Below are 20,860 nucleotides of genomic sequence, written 5' to 3' on the forward strand. Positions count from 1 at the left end.
TATCATATGACCTTAGCCAAATGGACCTAATTTTTTTTCCACATTTTTTTCACATAACACTATGTTTCACAATTTGGAACAATTGTAACTAGAACTGCCACTATCATGGCGTGAATACCCCCGCATACCACTTTGTCAGAATCAACAGTGGCCATTTAGAGCTCAAGGACAACCTCCCTGCCAAATCTGAGGTTACTAAGCCAGTGCATTGCTAAGTTATGTATTCTACATGCTTCAAATGTGAAAATGTCAAAATCAATACATTGCTGACAGGACATTCTTTAACAATTGAGAAGAAAAGCTTTTTTTTGTCAAGGTCCCTGTGACCTTGACCTTTGACCCAGTGACCTCAAAATCAAAAGGGGTCACCTTATAGTCATGATCAACATCCATGCCAAATATGAAGACTGTGGGTCAAAGGAATCTTAAGTTAATGGGTGGACAAACTTTTTGAAGTCAAAGTCCCTATGACCTTGACCTTTGACCCAGTGACCTCAAAATCAAAAGGGGTCATCTACTAATCATGATCAACATCCATGCCAAATATGAAGACTGTGGGTCAAAGGAATCTTAAGTTATTGGGCAGACAAGCTTTTTGAAGTCAAGGCCCCCTGTGACCTTGACCTTTGACCTGGTGACCCTCAAAATCAATAGGGGTCATCTACTAATCATGACTAACCCTCCATTCCAAATATGAAGACTGTGGGTCAAAGGAATCTTAAGTTATTGGGCAGACAAGCTTTTGGAGTCAAGGCCCCTGTGACCTTGACCTTTGACCTGGTGACCTCAAAATCAATAGGGGTCATCTACTAATCATGACTAACCTCCATGCCAAATATGAAGACTATCGGTCAAAGGAATCTGAAGTTATAGGGCGGACAAGCTTTTTAAAGTCAAGGCCCCTGTGACCTTGACCTTTGACCTGGTGACCTCAAAGTCAATAGGGGTCATCTACTGATCATGACTAACCTCCATGCCAAATATGAAGACTGTGGGTCAAAGGAATCTTAAGTTATTGGGCGGACAAGCTTTTTAAAGTCAAGGCCCTGTGACCTTGACCTTTGACCTGGTGACCTCAAATCAATAGGGGTCATCTACTAATCATGACTAACCTCCATGCCAAAATATGACGACTGTGGTCAAAGGAATCTTAAGTTATTGGGCGCGACAAGCTTTTTGAAGTCAAGGCCCCTGTGACCTTGACCTTTGACCTAGTGACCTCAAAATCAATAGGGGTCATCTACTAATCATGACTAACCTCCATGCCAAATATGAAGACTAAGGATCAAAGGAATCTGAAGTTATTGGGCGGACAAGAAAAAACCGACGGACAGCCGGACGGCCGGACGGACGGACAAGCTGATTCCAGTATACCCCCTTACAACTTTGTTGTGCGGGGGTATAATAAGTTACATGAAAAAATAACTCTCAATGCATACAGAAGTTTTGCTTTTGACAAGCATTTACGTCTGACCTCTGAATATGACCTTGTCTTTTAACCAAAGAGACACGGTTCATGGGTGGACACTATGTCTTATGGTGGTGATCATTTGTATCAAGTTAAAATGAAATCCATCCATCACAGTAGAAGATAATTATGATCCTGCAAAACCTGCTCATTTCTTCATGTCTGGTAAGTGACCTTGCATATATGAGCCGCGTCACAACAAAACCAACATAGTGTGTTTGCGACCAGCATGGATCCACACCAGCCTGCGCATCTGCCCAGTCTGATAAGGATCCATGCTGTTCGCTAAAAGACCCTATAACAAGTAAATAAACTGATGCGCAGGCTGGTCTGGAACCATATGCTGGTCGCAAACCAATTATGTTGGTTTTGTCTTGACGTGGTCCATATTTATTTGATTATGCTTGGAAGACCCAGTTTCATGACTGTGAACATTTCTTATAAAATGTAACACTACCAAACTTTCAGTACACACATTTTTATATTTTTTCCCAACTTTTACGCTCTAATTGCAATCTTGATCTTGACTGTATGGACTGAATTTTGCGCACAATACACTGGCTAACAATGGTGAACATTTGTGCCAACTTATATTAAAATCTCTCAATTCCTGTAGAAACTTTGACACAATATTCAACAAATTTGATTTTAACAATAAAATTGTTTACCTGGTGTGCAATCACATACTGGTTCATTGTTTCTAATGACACAGTTACCTCCATTTGAGCAGTAGTTATTACATAGGGTACCTGTAATATACACAATTATTGAAGCAATGGTGTATAATAAATTGTCCAATTCTGACAATCATTTAGACGTTAGTATTGTTTTATCCTTATTTACTTTTTTGGCATTTACCTCTACTTAGTGAATTAATTTAGACAATTTTTAGTTCGATATCTGATTGTGCAGAAAATTTGTAGCTTATTTGACAATATCTATTTCGATACATCATTACACAGAAAATTTATAGCTTATTTAAACTTCACTCCAGCGGGCTTCCTGGTTCTAAAAAGTATCATATGACATGACAGGGCCATGATCTGATTCGGGCTCAAACCCACAATCCCTGGGCTGAGAGGCATTTTTACAAACAGGCCAAAGCTCCACTATACTTTTTCAACTTCCGCTCCTCCTAAGCTCCCCAGGTGTATACATGCCTCTCAAATATAGCAAAGCCTCAAAAGCTAGTTAATAACCTTGCTGCCATAATATCCATGTAGTTAAACTAACTAGTCTATAATACTGCTGACTGAGCAAATTTTTAAAATATTCAAGATGATATCTCTTCAAATCAATAGATGTAATTGACAACTACAAGTCAGTTCAGTAAATTCAGCAGATCATACATCCAGTACTTACCAGCGGCAAGGCATTGGGTAGATGAAGTCAAACCAGTTTCTGTAGAATACGAGGAACTTGGTGTACATTGATTACAACTATCTTGCCCTTTCTGGGACTGATAGTGATTCCTGGGACACTGCCTACATGCTCCATTCTGATTATAACCATTGAATGAGAAATATCCTTCATCACATTTTCCTACAGAAAAAAATTTAAAAAAGAAGAAAATAAATAAACAGTAAACAGTAACAAATACAGGGCAGTTATAATAGATGGGTTTTTTTTTGTATCATCACACAAAGTAACTTCTCATATACATGTAGCAAGAGCTGTCCTTATGACAGTAGGCTTGACTATGGTCATTGCTTGACTGTTGAAAAAAGGGGCATTACTCTGCAGAATAAAGATAATTCAGAGTTATGGAACCTTTGCCCATATGTTAGAGAATCAGTGATAACAACCCATCACTTACAGTAGTTTTGAAGATGGGGGAGGGGCAGGGGAGGAAGAGAACAATAGCACACATTTCTCTTTGAATAGTAGACCTAGGACCAAAATGTCACGTTTCATATATATCAATTCAAAATCAATATATATATCCTCTATAAAAGGAATGTCACATTCTCCAGGTTACTAAAAATACTCATGTCCGCAACACTCTATAAAAGGAATGTCACTGTCTTGAAATTCTGCTGGTTCTTATTTACTATATATAACTATTTTGAATTTTTACAGCTTTACAATACAAAGATGTTACTTATACTTACTTATGCATTGTGAATCGAAAGTTGATGTAGTTGTGGCGGTTATCATATCATTATTTATACTGCAAGGCGTACAATCTGTGGCTCCGAATGTTGATGAATACCTGCCGATACCACAAGGAGTACACGGTGCCTTCCCGGTGCTTGAGTAGAATCCTGGCGGGCACTTGGCTGATTAAAAAAAATTCTTATTTATAAATATATATCACTGTTTGAAAGTAGGATAAATATAAAATAAGACAGTACAGTATTGATACATCACATTGTTGGCTTTGATAAATAATTTCGAAGCAGCAAACTTTAAGACTCGGTTATATGAAATCTTTTCAAATGGAAATATGTCAAAGGTGATCTCAACTGAGCCAAATGACCATCATTATAATACTTCATGATGTTAGTTAAGACAATATTCATTTGTCAATCATTACATTTACATTACCAGTATATACTTGGCCGAAGCAAAGTTACAAATAATTTTCAGTTTTGAAAAAAAAAAAATCAATTTGACAGGTTAGGCCTAAAAAAAATTGTTTTTGTTAGGGTTACACTACCCTACCAAAGAAAATAAGCCTGACCCTACCATTTTTATTTAGATCTGTTAAAAAAAAAAACTAGAAATGTGTCCATAGGACACGGGTGCCCCCACCGTGCCACTGTTCTGTCAATCTTATGACTCCAGGTCAAATATTTTTTGAAAGCTAAAAATCTTTACCTAAGTAAAGGGCAAGAACTTTACAAATACTGAATAAATCCACAAGCAAACCCCAAGGTGCACAAGTACACATGCTGACCAACATTCTTGTAAACTTTCAGGCCTACAAGTCAAATACTTTTTAAGCTGAGCAACCTTCCCGTAAGGTTTAATGACTCTATGTCAAATCCTTTTTGAGTTACATGCGACACAAGTTGAAAATTGAAAAAATTTTCAAAGTCAAGGGCAATAACTCTAAAAATACTAAATAAATCCAGACAAAAATACCCAGGTGCACAACTACATATGCTGATTAATATTCCTGTAAAGTTTCATGACTCTAGGTCAAATACTTTTTGAGTTAGGTGCGACACAAAAGAGAACGGGCGGACAGACGGACGAACGGACAATGGTAAATCTAAATGCCGCCACTGAAGTGGGGGCACAAAAAAATATTGCAAAATTAAAGTGTGTTTAGAAATCATGTTCTTGTACCATCAGGGGACATTATCGGAAGTTTCATTGCTAAGGTATAATTGAATATAATGAATAGTTAATCAGGCATAGTAACCACGAGTCTTCCTTTATGAAAATGAGCCAATTTTTAAATACCCAACACCATAACATAACATAACATAACATATTCTTTTTTTGGCATAAAATGACAATACACATTTATAGCCAAAACAGTAAACAATCATGTAATGTAAGAACATGATATAAAATATAAATACCTTAACGAATTTCAATGTTTTACAGAGAAAGTTCTTGTTGCTACAAAATTTGAAAAAATACCAAACACCAATCAATACCATACAAATCAGAAAATGAACATTTTCTCTGGATCAAGATGTTCAAAAAAATTCTACCTACCCTATTCTTTTAGAGCATGTTACCCTAACAACACAATTATTTTTTTTTGGCCTTATATGGAATAATTTCTATCCATTCTTGTGAAGTGGAAGGTAATACGAGACAATGACCACTTTCTCCTAGATGCCCCTCAATATTTCTACAGGATATAATTCATAATAAAAAAATTTCATGCAACTTTATTCAGACTACTATAAATGTACTTACATCTGCACATAGTTCTTGCTGTAGCACCAGCAAAGAAAGTTGTATCAGTAGCAGGACAGGAGGTACAAGAACCTTCCTCATTTGAGTTGTATGTTCCCTCAGCACAGTTTACACACTGGCTATTTATATCTCTTGAGGTACCTCTTGGGCACTTTACTAAAATCAAGAGATTAACAATATTATTATATATTTCCCTTAGCACAGTTTACACACTGGTTATTTATATCTTCTGAGGTACCTCTTGGGCACTTTACTAAAATCAAGAGATTAACAATATTATTATATATTTCCCTTAGTACAATTTACACACTGGCTATTTAGATCTTTTGAGGTACCTCTCGGGCACTTTACTAACATCAAGAGATTTATAATTTTATTATATATTTCCCTCAGCACAGTTTACACACTGGCTATTTATATCTCTTGAGGTACCTCACTGACAGTTCATATTAAAATTTTTTTCTAGTTTCTACCGCCACTCATGAAATATTTATTTTCATACCACTCGATGAAAATAAATCATGTATTTATAGAAAAACCTTGAATATCCTCTATATGTATACAATATTTTCGCTGTTAATTAACTAAAGGAAAATAAATGCTTGTAAAAATATAAAAAATTTATTTCAGTACAGATACATATATATTAGGCACACATTTGAATGGGAATAGCCCCAAGGGTTTATAAATTTATTAAGAATTACACTTATTTTGATTTCTTTCATTTTCTATTGGGTATAATGACTTGCACCAACAATTTAGTATACAGGTCATATGGCAACTTTCCAGCTTTAATAATGGAGGAAGACCTCAGGTGTCCCTCATGTGCCTCTCAGCTGCCCCTCTGTATATTAGCTTTAAAATGGAGGAAGACTTCCGGTGCCCCTCTGTGCATTATTTCAGGACTACACCTACTTATTTTTATTTTCCTGTTTTTTTAATATTTGTTAAATACTACTCACTTCTGAGTGAACTGATCTCGACACAAGGATACTGCCCGGCATATGTTGTTGTAAAACCTGTTGGACAGGTTTCACATTGTGTTGAACTTACAGAATACTGACCAATAGGACAGGCTGTACATGGAGCTAAACCTGTTGAAGATGTAAACCCTTGTCTACATGTTGCTGAAAATATAGAGAAAAGAAATATATCAGTACAGTAAACTCACAAGTTTACTTAAACTTTAAAGTAGAAATTCCCACTTCCACACCCCTAAGAATGAAAGGGGCGTTTCAGTATGTACAACTGATTAGCATATGACCACTCTTCCAAGCGCAATTTACTATCTTAATTCGTCTTCTTTATCATAAATTTAATATATCTAACCAACACTTTTATTCTCTACATTAGGCACTAACCAAGTACACCCAAAATTGTCTATTCTACACACTTTCAAAAGCACTTTCTTTAAACAGCATATAAACACACTTACCTTGAGCTTTTTTTACCAACAGGTAAATTATATATTTTAGACACTTACCATAGCATTGACTACTTGATGTTGCTCCTCTAATATAAGTACTTGTCCCAGCTACTGGACAAACTACACAGGTGTTGGATAATGTGTTTACACTTCTGTATGTACCTATTTGACATGGTTCACAGGTGTTGCCATTCAGCTGAGTCCCTATTGTGCATGGTACTGCAAAAATTGAAATCAAAGTAGCTACAAGTAACGTATCAAAATTATGTTAAAATACTTGATTTACATTTTTTGGTGTTACCTTTCAGTTGAACAGTATTGGAGTTTTATTCCTATGGGTAATTGTCTAACAAGTGTTCATGGGTTTCGTAACAATAATACTCAACTGTTTTTTTCTGAAATTAACTGCCAACAACTCCACATAAATCATTTTAAAAACCTATAGTAGATGAATTCCATTAGATGTACTGAAGTTTGTCCATCAAATTAGCATGGATACATGCACCCTTCCTTGGTTTATACACATAAAACTGACAAAAATAGACCTAAAGAATTTATTACTGAGCTTCTTTTTTTTTGGCTGGGCTTTACATCACACCAACACGGTATAGGTCCTTTGGCTACTTTTGCAGTTTTGCTGTAGGAGGAAGACCTTGGATGACCTATGTTTCATTATTTCAAACAATAACCGGTACTGGATTCTTACTCACAGCCATCAGAGGGGCAAGTGGTTTGTAGTCAATGACCTTAACTACTTGGCCACGGATGCATTACTACGCTAAATGGGCAAGTTTTCTCAATTTTTATACCCTAATCCAAATGTTGTTGTCTCAAAACATGGATTTCGTAATAACTACACATGCCTTTTATCTTTGATTTATACCTATAGCTGTCCCTAGTTTCTTCAGAATTATAACAAAAAACATACAAATGTGATGTCACATCAAAACTTCATCTCCTTTTCCAGCAAAATAAAACAAAATATAATTCATTGCTATATATAAATATATACAGAAATATGTAAAACTGACATAGAATAAAAACATTCTTTTTTAGGTATTAAGAACATCATTGGAAAAGAAAAATGTATACAAAATATTTACCATCATCGATAGTACTAGATACACAAGCATCTATGCTAGTGGCGCCATCTCCATTTGTCGTCTGCCCAAATCCACAAGACTGACATGTCAAACTGTCAGATCTGTAGCTACCTTTCTGGCAAGTTAAACAGGGACTAAATCCAGTTGTAGAAATTGATCCAGTACAAGGGGCTGTTAAAAAATGATAGGCATTTTATAAAATAAGTACTTGATGATTATGTTTAAAATCTAAATCAATGAAATGTTGATGGTTTGATTCTAAAAATGATAACAAATTCATAGGAATTTAAAAAGTTAAGAAAGGGGAATAATTCAGTAAAATTCTGGTACAGGGCAGAGTTATGGGTGTTGGTTCTCCATTTATGATAGTCAAGACATGCATGAAGTTTTTATTTAATATTTTTATTATTGTAGACCTAGAACTTACATTAAAAACCCTTGTTAGGAATTTGTATATTTCACAAGGGAGGGCAACTCTGTGAAGATTTAATCTCTTGCTACAGTTATAGGCTTAAAATTATTACCTAGAAGATATTCATGAAATTTCAAGGAGAAATTCCTGTGGTAAATAATATATGAAGTTGCAAGCAAAATCTTTAAAGCATGTCTCCCTTTCCAAGGTGAGTAAACATTTGTTGAGTTAAAGTCCAGTTGGAAATACTTGTTAGAAACTTATATAAAGTTTAAATAGCCCATAAAAACAATACTTTAAAATTGAAAATGGCAGAACATAAGCAGTACATACCGATACACGATCCACTATTTAAGGCACCGGGATATCTTGTTGTATAACCAGTGGGGCATTGAATGCATGAAGCATCTGCATAGTTCCTGTATGTACCTTTTGGGCATATTGAGCAAAATTCTCCGTTAGACTGCGTGCCAGATGGACATCGGACTGTAAACATTAGAAGATGTAACCAAGTTATCATACAAATGATGACAGGATTAAAAATGCAATGATTAACAATATTACCAAGAAGAATAATTAAGAATTCAATAATACAATTATTTGATAGAAAATCCAATAAAGTCAGTCTGGTATGGAAAACCAATAAAATAAGTCTTGGATAGAAAATCGAATAAATAAGTCTTGGATAGAAAAATCAAATTAAATAAGTCTCGGATAGAAAAAAACAATAAAATAACTGTTGGATAGAAAATCGAATAAATAAGTCTTGGATAGAAGAATCGAATCAAATAAGTCTCGGACAGAAAAAAAATATAATAAAATAAGTCTTGGATAGAAAAACCAACAACATAAATCTTAACACTTGTGTTAAACTTGTCAAATTAAGGGTTCCTGGCAAAACCAATCTGAGTTCTTTGTTTTAATTATACCCTGGAAATTTTAATGTCTATTTTTTGGGGAACTATTAACAAATTGCTAAAATTGGGAAAATGTATTTACAGACAAAACAAAGTTTTTAGAAAAAGTTTAACACTGAAAATGTTGAAAGTATGAAAGTATCAATAAAGGTTGATTACTAATAATGCAACAATAAATTGTTCCTCAAAAAACAAGCTATTGTAGTTAGCTGTATTTTTGTTTTTACATTTAAATCTTTCAAATTATTCACTCTTATGATATTATACAACACTTGAATGTGACTGTCCAATAATTAACTGTAGATCTCCTAAATTCTAAGTCAATTTATTCCAGATAGATCTATCAAAAGTTGTCAGCAGTCGTCATTTTTGCATTTCCTTTAGAAAAATTTTATAGCTATAATCTGAGAATTATTTTCTGAAATTTGGAAAAATTATCCATAACTCAACCATTGGCATATATATAATTACAAAAAATTTATTTTACACACAATGGTCTTGCGTTACTACACCTCAAGAGCTACTTACCACATTGTTCATTATTAGTAAGGGACGCAAAAAATGGTGCGGCACAGAATAACCCCCGGCCTGCGCCTTCAGCTACCTGATCCCATTTTAACTCCGGACAGTTTCCACTGGCTGGAATATTACCACTCAAAGGATAAGTGTTGCCGATTCCATCAATATCATTGAGGAATGAGGTCGCACACTTCTCATATATAGAAGTGTCGCTATAAACTATGGTGTAGGAAAAAATCATTTCAACCTACAAGGGAAAAAAAGATTCTATAACAAGTACATGTACCAGAATAAAAACAACTTTTAGGTGTGTCTTATAAGTGATTGTGTCTAAAAGTGAGTGTGTCTTATAAGTGAGTGTGTCTTATAAGTGAGTGTGTCTTATAAGTGAGTGTGTCTTATAAGTGGGTGTGTCTTATAAGTGAGTGCATCTTATAAGTGAGTGTGTCTTATAAGTGAGTGTGTCTTATAAGTGAGTGTGTCTTATAAGTGGGTGTGTCTTATAAGTGAGTGTGTCTTATAAGTGGGTGTGTCTTATAAGTGAGTGTGTCTTATAAGTGGGTGTGTCTTATAAGTGAGTGTGTCTTATAAGTGAGTGTGTCTTATAAGTGGGTGTGTCTTATAAGTGAGTGTGTCTTATAAGTGGGTGTGTCTTATAAGTGAGTGTGTCTTATAAGTGGGTGTGTCTTATAAGTGAGTGTGTCTTATAAGTGGGTGTGTCTTATAAGTGAGTGTGTCTTATAAGTGGGTGTGTCTTATAAGTGGGTGTGTCTTATAAGTGGGTGTGTCTTATAAGTGGGTGTGTCTTATAAGTGGGTGTGTCTTATAAGTGAGTGTGTCTTATAAGTGGGTGTGTCTTATAAGTGAGTGTGTCTTATATAAGTGAGTGTGTCTTATAAGTGGGTGTGTCTTATAAGTGAGTGGGTCTTATAAGTGAGTGGGTCTTATAAGTGAGTGTGTCTTATAAGTGAGTATGTCTAATAAGTGAGTATGTCTAATAAGTGAGTCCGTTTTATAAGTTGGTATATCTTATAAGTGAGTGCCTCTTATAAACAAGTGAGTCTTAAAAGCAAGTATATACAGTAATTTGTAATACACGTTACAATAAGCAGTTGTAACAAAATCTTCAGTTTAAGATAAACAAGAGGGCCATGATTGCCCTGAGGTCGCTCACCTGTATATAGGCCCCCCAACCCCCACCCCCAACGTTGCAGGGCCAATTTAACCCAAGGGCTTTCATTTGCACAAACTTGGTAGACACCCATAAGAAGATGTTTCATGCTAAACATCTAAGCTCTAGCTCATTGGGCTTTTTAAAAGAAGATTTTTTTTAAGTTTTTACTATACACATATAGTTAAAAACAATGACACCCCTGGGGCCGAGCCAGTTTTGACCCCAGGACTTTTATTTGAACAAACTTTGTAGACACTTACTAGAAGATGTTTCATGCTTAATATCTAAACTCTAGCTATTTGGGTTTTTTCAAAGAAGATTTTAAGTTTTTGCTATACACATATAAAGAAAATCAATGACCCCTGGGGCGGGGCCAATTTTGACCCCAGGTCTTTTATTTGAACAAACTTTGTAGACACTCACTAAAAGATGTTTCATGCTTAATACCTTAACTCTAGCTATTTGGGTTTTCTCAAAGAAGATTTTTTAAGTTTTTGCTATACACATATAAGGAAAATCAATGACCCCCGGGGCGGTGCCAATTTTGACCCCAGGGCTTTTATTTGAACAAACTTGGTAGACACCTATTAGAACATGTTTGATGCTAAATATCTTAGCCATTGCTCTTTGAGGTCTTTAAAAGAAGATTTTTTAAGTTTTTACTATATGCATACAGGGAAAATCAATGACCCCCCGGGGCGTGGCCAATTTTGACCCCAGGGCTTTTATTTGAACAAACTTGGTAGACACTTATTAGAACATGTTTCATGCTAAATATCTTAGCTCTAACTCTTTTGGTTCTTAAAAAGAAGATTTTTTAAGTTTTTACTATATGCATATAGGGAAAATCAATGACCCCCCGGGGCGGGGCCAATTTTGACCCTAGGGCTTTTATTTCAACAAACTTGATAGACACTTATTAGAACATGTTTCATGCTAAATATCTTAGCTCTAACTCTTTTGGTTCTTTAAAAGAAGATTTTTTAAGTTTTTACTTTATGCATATAGGGAAAATCAATGACCCCCCGGGGCGGGGCCAATTTTGACCCCAGGGCTTTTATTTGAACAAACTTGGTAGACACCCATTAGAACATGTTTGATGCTCAATATCTTAGCCATAGCTCTTTGAGTTCTTTAAAAGAAGATTTTTTAAGTTTTTACTATATGCATATAGGGAAAATCAATGACCCCCCAGGGCGGGGCCAATTTTGACCCCAGGGCTTTTATTTGAACAAATTTGGTAGACACTCACTAGAAGATGTTTCATGCCAAATATCTAAGCTCTAGCTCTTATGATTTTTTAAAAGAAGATATTTAAAGTTTTTTCTTTCGGTTGCCATGGCAACAAGAGTTCTGAATGGAATTAAATTCTTTGAACAATTTTAAAAGGTGACCACCAAAGGAACATTCCTGTGAAGTTTGGATGAAATTGGCTTAGTGGTTTATGAGGAGATGTCATTTAAAGTAAGAGTTTACGGACGGACGACGGCCGGACGCCGGACGAAAAGCGATCACAAAAGCTCACCCTATCACTTTGTGACAGGTGAGATAAAAATTGCCATTGGTTAAAAAATATGTTCATTTATGGGTAGAGCAGTAATTGTTAGTTCAAATCCCAGTAAGCAATGATGCATTTACCCAGCCTTTTCCTGGCCATTTTAAGAAAAACCACCTTGCCCAGTTTGGGAAATTTTGTGTTGTAAAATTGCTTAACTTAGAAAAAATATATGGTACTTTTTTTGCAACTTTTTCTTACTCAAGTACCTGCCAGTGCATAATATTATTAAATTCATAACAGAACACCCTAGTCCATCTGCCATGAGTAACACTGGAATGATGCCGTATGACATTTACATACAACCTATATACTAAAAACATTTGAAATATAGACGATATTGGATGGATGTAAATTTAACACTAAATTTATTGAACAAGTTGAATAAAATCATATTATGCAAGCCTCTGGCAAGCATAATATTGTTTAATTCAAAGCCAAGTTCAATGCTAATATAAGTGTGCTTTAATGCTATGTTTGTACATGTATATAGCAAATGACATCACATGAAAGTGTTATTTCAGTACTGTAATATTGATTTTATTAAATGGCTTTATTACACTCCTGGAGCTTGGTTTATGCGAAAAAACACATTAAGAGCACCGCTAGGCGGAGCATCATATGCCCGAAAGTGATTTTTTTTTTTAGTAAAGATGAAGCATTTGTAAGACAGGGGAGTAAAATAAAGTATTACCTCCTTCAAATAACAATCCTCCTTTGAAGTTTCAATATTTTAATCTTTGCTTAAATGACATCAGTTTAGATTCTCTATGATAATGAAAATATAATAAACTGATCTGATCTGAAATGAAACTTACCGTTCTTCCATTAGTTTGAATAGTCACGTCGGTGCTATCTGGTAGGAACGAAAGTACAAAGTCTGCATTGAATGGACCGTAATTGTTATCGCAAGAATTTTTCAGACGTGTTGTCATTCTGTCTAGGATTGAGGGTGCACCAGCCGACAATGTAGTTTTATAGCCTGTTATACATGATTGTGGAATGCTGGTAATTGAAGTGCTTTCTGGTACATATTCATACCTCATTTTCCCAATGAACTGTTTACTTGTAGTATCATCATCTGTATAACAAATATAACAATAATTACGACCAATGAGCACTCTGACAAGCATAGTCATCCATAGTTACAGATAAACTAAAAATATTTCCATTCCATTCAAAAATTCTTAAAGATAAAATTCGACATAAATCCTAAGATAGAACTTTCAAAATTATGACACTTGTCCAACCACTACACATTGTCATGATAAGCAAGTTTCATGTTGATACCTTTAGAAATGTTTGAACTAATGTGTCAAACAATGTGTTACATTAAAGTTTTTGAACAACCACAAAAACCATGGTGGTGGTGTTGTTAGTTTACCCTCCAGATCACCACAGGGAGCCACTCTGAATTTACCAGAGCACAGGTCAGCACTCGCATTGTTCTTGGGTAAGTTGTCAAGCCTTTTACCAGTGTTTGTTGCCTTCACAAGAAACTAATAACTTCTGTACATACCAGAGCAGAGGTACAGTGCAAATGACTGTAGAAAGGATTTCATGAACAATCACAATAAAGATTTCATGATCAATCACAACTAAAGTGACCTGGGACATCCAGGAATTGAACCCGGGTCACCCAATTCACATTCCAACGCTTTACCTAATGACCTAATCAAAAGGCTTCCACAAAGACGATGCCACAGCAATCATAATAGCTTAACTTTGTCTTGAAACAGGCACAAGCTAGAAATGAAAGCATGTAGGTAAATTTTTAATTCTCTACAAGTTTTGTAGTAAGTTGTATCTTTATTTATCAATTTATATATACAAACTTACCACGTGCACAATCAGGTATGTAAGTGTTAAAGTCTCCGCCATTTATACAGGATGATGTGATGGTATTTTGTGTTGTCGAGTAGAAGGAATAGTTAGGATTACAGGTGAGCTCGCATGACCATCCATTAAATGTTTCAGTGCAAGCTTTAGCTCCATTAGCTGGTGTAGGTAACGCCAATGGTGAGCATTCCTCAGCTTAAAAAAAAACAATGTTAGAATACATGTAATTGGTTAATGAGAAAATATATACATGTATATCCAATTATCGCACAATTCACAAGATTGACAAGGCAGAGCAAATTTCACAGAACACCCTCCCACCCCCAACAAGATCCAGTCTCACAGGACCACCTTAAAAAGTTTTCTGTAATTATATATTTTGTACAGTCAAATAAAATGAAATAAAGTCTGGTATATCACACTTAAAATTGGATTATATTGTATAATTTGCTAAGAAAACATGTTTCAAACTGAATATTTAAAACACCATAAAGCTTTTAGTATAGAATTACTAATAAAATGTTTAAAAAATTTAACTATTCAATTTGTTTGTAAATGACAACAAGATTAGAGTGCTTAATAACAGTCTACTGATTTAAGTTATTTATGTTAAAACTGGTGAAAGAAAACACCCACCGTTATCACATTGCATTACTTAAAGACCCCCCCCCCCTGCCATGCCAACATTCCTCAAACGAAAGTCCTTAAAGTAACTAACTAACAGCTAATTGCATGACAGAAATTGGCACTACAAAGTATTTTCTGAGTCCAATAAAAGCAGTGGTTATCAGAAACAATTATATGTGACAAAGATAACTAATAAATAACTTTCAAATAATTTTTTCAAATGTTTCATGGAGCATGAATTTTCATGTAACCTGAATTTGTAAAAAAGACTAAATAAATAAATTCTGACAATGTGTCTGTTTACCTATAATTGCCACCTGAAATGAACACACTGAAGGATTTCCTGCATTGTCAGTAACTGTAAGGGATATTTGTCTCACTGTATTTAGTGCATTAAAGTTAACATCAATGAAGGCCGGTTGATATGATCTGCTAGCAATACCACTGAGGTCAGTTGCAGTTCCAGCATATTTAGCATCATTAGCAAAAACAATCCTCCTTTCATCATCTCCTGTTGTAATTCTTTCATATGCAGAAGTTGGGCAAGCCAGAGTTGGTCCGGCATTATCTAAAAATAGAGCAAACAATGTTCATTTACACATGGCATAGTGACTTTATGCAGAGATAGTTTAACTAACAACCACTAAATGCTGCTAATGGCATAACTTAAAACCGCTAAATGCTAGTTATGGTTTAGCTTACAACCACTAAATGTTTGTGATGGTATAACTTAAAACCACTAAATGCTAGTGATGGTATAACTTAAAACCACTAAATGCTAGTGATGGTTTAACTTACAACCACTAAATGCTAGTGATGGGATAACTTAAAACCACTAAATGCTAGTGATGGTATAACTTACAACCACTAAATGCTAGTGATGGGATAACTTAAAACCACTAAATGCTAGTGATGGTATAACTTAAAACCACTAAATGCTAGTGATGGTATAACTTTTAACCACTAAATGCAAGTGATGGTATAACTTACAACCACTAAATGCTAGTGACGGTATAACTTACAACCACTAAATTCAAGTGATGGTTTAACTTACAACCACTAAATGCTAGTGATGGTATAACTTACAACCACTAAATACTAGTGATGGTATAACTTACAACCACTAAATGCTAGTGATGGTATAACTTACAACCACTAAATGCTAGTGATGGTAAAACTTACATTCACATAATGCTGGTAATGGTATAACTTACAATCACTAAATGCTAGTGATGGTATGGTTAACCAGCACTGAAAACTGGTGATGGTATTACTTTATACTAGTAAAAGCAATTGTGGCATAACTTTCCACCTTATTATGCTAGAGATGGTATGACTTACCACCACTAATTTACAACCATCATATGCTGGGAATGACTTAACCTACCACTTTGATTTGTTAGTGATGGAATGTATTACCAGAACTTCATACTTGTGATGGCATAACTTACCACCACTGAATGCTTTTTATCTGAATACCACTGAAGGCTAGTGATGATATGATTTACCATCAATGAAGGCTAGTGATGGTATGACTTATCACTAATGAAGGCTAGTGATGGTATGACTTATCACTAATGAAGGCTAGTGATGATATGACTTACCACTAATGAAGTTTAATGATGATATGATTTACCACAAATGAAGGCTAGTGATGGTATGACTTACCACTAATGAAGGCTAGTGATGATATGACTTACCACTAATGAAGTTTAATGATGATATAATTTACCACAAATGAAGGCTAGTGATGATATGACTTACCACTAATGAAGGCTAGTGATGGTATGACTTACCACTAATGAAGGCTAGTGATGATATGACTTACCACTAATGAAGTTTAATGATGATATGATTGCCACAAATGAAGCTAGTGATGATATGACTTACCACTAATGAAGCTAGTGATGGTATGACTTATCACTAATGAAGGCTAGTGATGATATGACTTACCACTAATGAAGGCTAGTGATGGTATGATTTACCAATAATGAAGGCTAGAGATGATATGATTTACCACTAATGAAGGCTTGTAATGATATGACTTACACTTATGATGGCTAGTGATGATATGACTTACCACTAATGAAGGCTAGTGATGGTATGACTACCACTAATGAAGGCTAGTGATGGTATGATATGATTTACCATCAATGAAAGCTACTTATGATATGACCCACCACTAATGAATGCAAGTGATGATATGACTTCAGTTACAATTAATGAAGGCTATAAATGATATAACTTACCACTAATAAAGGCTAGTGATGATATTACCATCAATGAAGATAAGATTTGATATGACTTGACATCATCAAAGGCTTGTGACCCTATCACTTACCATCAGTGAAGGCTAGTGATTAGAGTGAAATTTTATAAAACAGCAACTTTACTTATAATATCATAATACTATAATAATTATTATTCTAGTCCTGATGATTATCTAACCGAAACAAAAGATGATTCTTCTATTACTTAAATGCTATCAAGATCATAATATATCATCTAAAAATGTTTTGAGTTGTATACAAACCTGTTTTATCGGCTGCAGCCTATGATCTGAAGCATGTTATATTGATCATGTTAAAGAATGGTTAAAATGACAGGATAAGGACGATACAGTACGACAATACAGTCTGAACATCATACTGTCTAGAAATTTGAACTTACCATCAATACATATTGGAAATATGTCACTATTAGACCATGATTGTCCATCATTGCAGCTCACTGTTGTTGAAGCACCAACATTTCTTAGAATTTTACCAGAGTTACATGTAATTGTAACATCCCAACCAGCAGATCGTGTACTTGTTGCTGCACGTCTTGTACCAGAAATACTTCCATCGATAGGTGCAAGAAGAGACAGCTCAGAGCATACAGGGGCTGTTCAAATAAAAAGAAAAACTCAGAGCATACAGGGGCTGTTCAAATAAAAAAAAGAAAAACTCAGACCATACAGGGGCTGTTCAAATAAAAAAAGAAAAACTCAGAGCATACAGGGGCTGTTCTAATGTCACAGCAGACAGCCAAGCTCGACTAATAAAATACTGGACGCAGTAAGGAGGACAAAACTATGAAAGAAAAATCAATTATGTATAATTATGTATTAAGTTATAGTAAAAAAATAACATTTGTTAACATAAATTCCAAGATCAAGGGGAATAATTCTAGAAATAGTCATGCTAGAGTTATGGACCTTGCCACACAACATTTGTGTAATGATAAGAAATATATATTTGAAGTTTGAAGTAGATACCTTAAAAGGTAAAGAAGTTATTATATTTCTTAAAGAAAATCCTAAGTTCAAAGAGAGATAAATCTGTTAATATTGCTTCAAGAGTTATGAACATTGTCACATAAAATGTAATTGATGAGAAGGAATAAGTATTTGAAGTTAGAGGTAGATACCTTTAAAAATAAAAAAGTTATAATAAAAAATAACATTTTTCTAGTAAAAAAAAAAAGTTTATGGGGAGATAATTCTTGCAATATTGGTGCTAGAGTTATGAACCTTGTCACATAAGATGTGGATGATGATAACGTAAATATATTTGAAGTATGAAGTTGAACCCTTTAGAAATAAATAAGTAACAGTAAAAAATAATATTTTCTATGGAAAATTCTAAGTTCAAAGGGAGATAAATCTGAAAATATTGGTGCTAGAGTTATGAACCTTGTCACATTAGATGGGGATGATGATAAGGTAAATATATTTGAAGTATGAGGTTGATCCCTTAAGAAATAAAGAAGAAACAGTAAGAAATAGTATTTTTTGAGGAAAATTCTAAGTTCAAGGGGAGATAAATATGAAAATATTGGTGCTAGAGTTATGAACCTTGTCACATAAGATGGGGATGATGATAAGGTACATATATTTGAAGTATGAGGTTGATCCCTTAAGAAACAAAGAAGTAACAGTAAAAAATAGTATTTTTTAAGGAAAATTCTAAGTTCAAGGGGAGATAAATCTGAAAATATTGGTGCTAGAGTTATGAACCTTGTCACATAAGATGTGGTTGATGACAAGGATCATATATTTGAAGTTTGAAGTTGATACCTTAAGAAATGACAAAGTTATAGTGAAAAATATTTTACTGCACCAAAACTTTAATCTAAAATCTGGACGCGGACGTGGACGCCGACGCCGGGGCGAGTAGGACAGCTCTCCATATACTTCGTATAGTCAAGCTAAAAATTAGGTCAAACTTTTCAATGTCTAAAATTTCAAGTTTCTACATCAGTTTAAAAGTTATATGAAGATATGTTGACCTAACTGTACTATTTCAGTAAAAGAAACTAAAACCTTGATACATTCCAAAGTAAATATAATTTTTGTCAGATTTTAACTCACACTGACTCCTTAAAGGTGAAATGGCAAAGTTCTTGCTTTAATGCTGAAGGAAGTCATCAGAGGCCCCTCAGTGCAAAATTGCATTATTTCTGGTGAATTTAGGCTCTTTTAAGATGAACAACAAACCTTATGTAAGCTATCTAGTTCTTCACATAAAATGATGCAAATTTCAAAAAAGTATTCAAACTTAAAATAGTAAAAAATGTGAGGGATCTGAGATTCAAAGTTTGCATGTTTCAACACTCTGACAAAAAAGATTTTCATCTACATGTAATTCTATATTAAAAATGACTTGAAAACAGTTTAACTTATTTCCCTAAAACTTGAACTTCATGTCATTTATGGAAAATAAAGTTAACAGCTTCTTTTAGCTCCCATGCACCTTAAAATTTCCAATCTCCCTCACAGTAAACCATTCAAAATGTTTGTGGCAGGAATCAAACACACAATGTTGAGGTGCAAGAGGTATACTTAATTCAACAGCGCTAGCTACTCAAACATAAAGAACCTCTCGCACCCAACCCTTCACCCCTTTTTCACTCATACAACAAACCCAAACCCATACACATGCCCACAAACAAACCCATACATGTGCCCATACCCAAACCCATGCACATACACACAAACCCATGCACATGCCCACAAACAAACCCATACATGTAGGCATACCCAAACCCATGCACATACACACATACCCATGCACATATACAAACCAATGCACACACACAAGCCAATGCACATACACACACAAACCAATGCACATACACACACAAACCAATGCACATACACACACAAACCAATGCACATACACACACAAACCAATGCACATACATGCACACACAAACCATGTACATACATAACCACACAGGCACAAACACTTTACAAAGAAAAAATATGAAAGGTACTTACGAACAGCTGTATAATCAAAACTGCAGGACCCAGTGTTTCCTGCTGTATCTGTCACTTGAACTATTACCACCTTTGGTCTGTACAGATCTGTCTCAGTAAATGTATATTTCTCCGGAATAAATTGTGCATTACCATATGTGTTTAAATCATTTACACCAACTGAATTTCCAAGATTGGTCGCAAAATCAAATTCAAAAGTTTCACCTCTTTGGTCTAGATTAGAAATTGTGGATGACGATGGACAAGAAACAACCGGTGAAGTTACATCTGTGAAAAAACAAAAAGAATATGACATATAAGTAAAGTAGGCAATTCTGTCACGAGCTTAAATTTGTAGACTTATTATGACATGAATATAGCAATCATTATCACAATGTCTTTTCAAGTGGTGCAATAAATAGGGCTAACTTGTATTGAAATACATTGCAAAACAGTCATTGCAATACATTCAATTTGATTGTGATTAAAAAAAAACAACATTCTATTTATCTTTTGAATGATAAAAACTCTAAAAACAATCTTCCTCTTAAAACGTTTGACAGATAAATGTACAGAAATGTATTCAACACTTTGAAGTCTTTGTCTAACACAAAAATAAAGGAAATTTTGCAGTATAAAATAAGAATGAAATGGTAAATATGATAAACAGGTATTCAATCAATGATATACAAGTATTAA

At 34.6% G+C, this 20,860-nt stretch overlaps 1 protein-coding gene across 1 annotated transcript in view; it reads right to left on the minus strand.

Moving 5' to 3' along the window:
• Positions 1-20,860, minus strand: part of LOC132727393 (uncharacterized) — a 66,023-nt gene that overhangs the window by 1,688 nt on the left and 43,475 nt on the right. Inside the window, exons 25-38 of the mRNA XM_060712850.1 lie at positions 20,183-20,449; positions 17,590-17,805; positions 15,224-15,487; positions 14,293-14,487; positions 13,272-13,534; positions 9,734-9,971; positions 8,622-8,774; positions 7,877-8,047; positions 6,831-6,992; positions 6,310-6,474; positions 5,348-5,503; positions 3,580-3,747; positions 2,831-3,010; positions 2,137-2,217 (exon numbers count right to left, since the gene is read on the minus strand). Of these exons, the coding sequence (XP_060568833.1) occupies positions 2,137-2,217; positions 2,831-3,010; positions 3,580-3,747; positions 5,348-5,503; positions 6,310-6,474; positions 6,831-6,992; positions 7,877-8,047; positions 8,622-8,774; positions 9,734-9,971; positions 13,272-13,534; positions 14,293-14,487; positions 15,224-15,487; positions 17,590-17,805; positions 20,183-20,449 (2,679 nt within the window). The remainder of the gene's footprint in view (positions 1-2,136; positions 2,218-2,830; positions 3,011-3,579; positions 3,748-5,347; positions 5,504-6,309; positions 6,475-6,830; positions 6,993-7,876; positions 8,048-8,621; positions 8,775-9,733; positions 9,972-13,271; positions 13,535-14,292; positions 14,488-15,223; positions 15,488-17,589; positions 17,806-20,182; positions 20,450-20,860) is intronic.

Source organism: Ruditapes philippinarum, unplaced genomic scaffold (assembly GCF_026571515.1).
Source record: "Ruditapes philippinarum isolate M1 unplaced genomic scaffold, ASM2657151v2 ctg7911_1_1_1_1, whole genome shotgun sequence".
NCBI classification, from domain to species: Eukaryota; Metazoa; Mollusca; class Bivalvia; order Venerida; family Veneridae; genus Ruditapes; species Ruditapes philippinarum.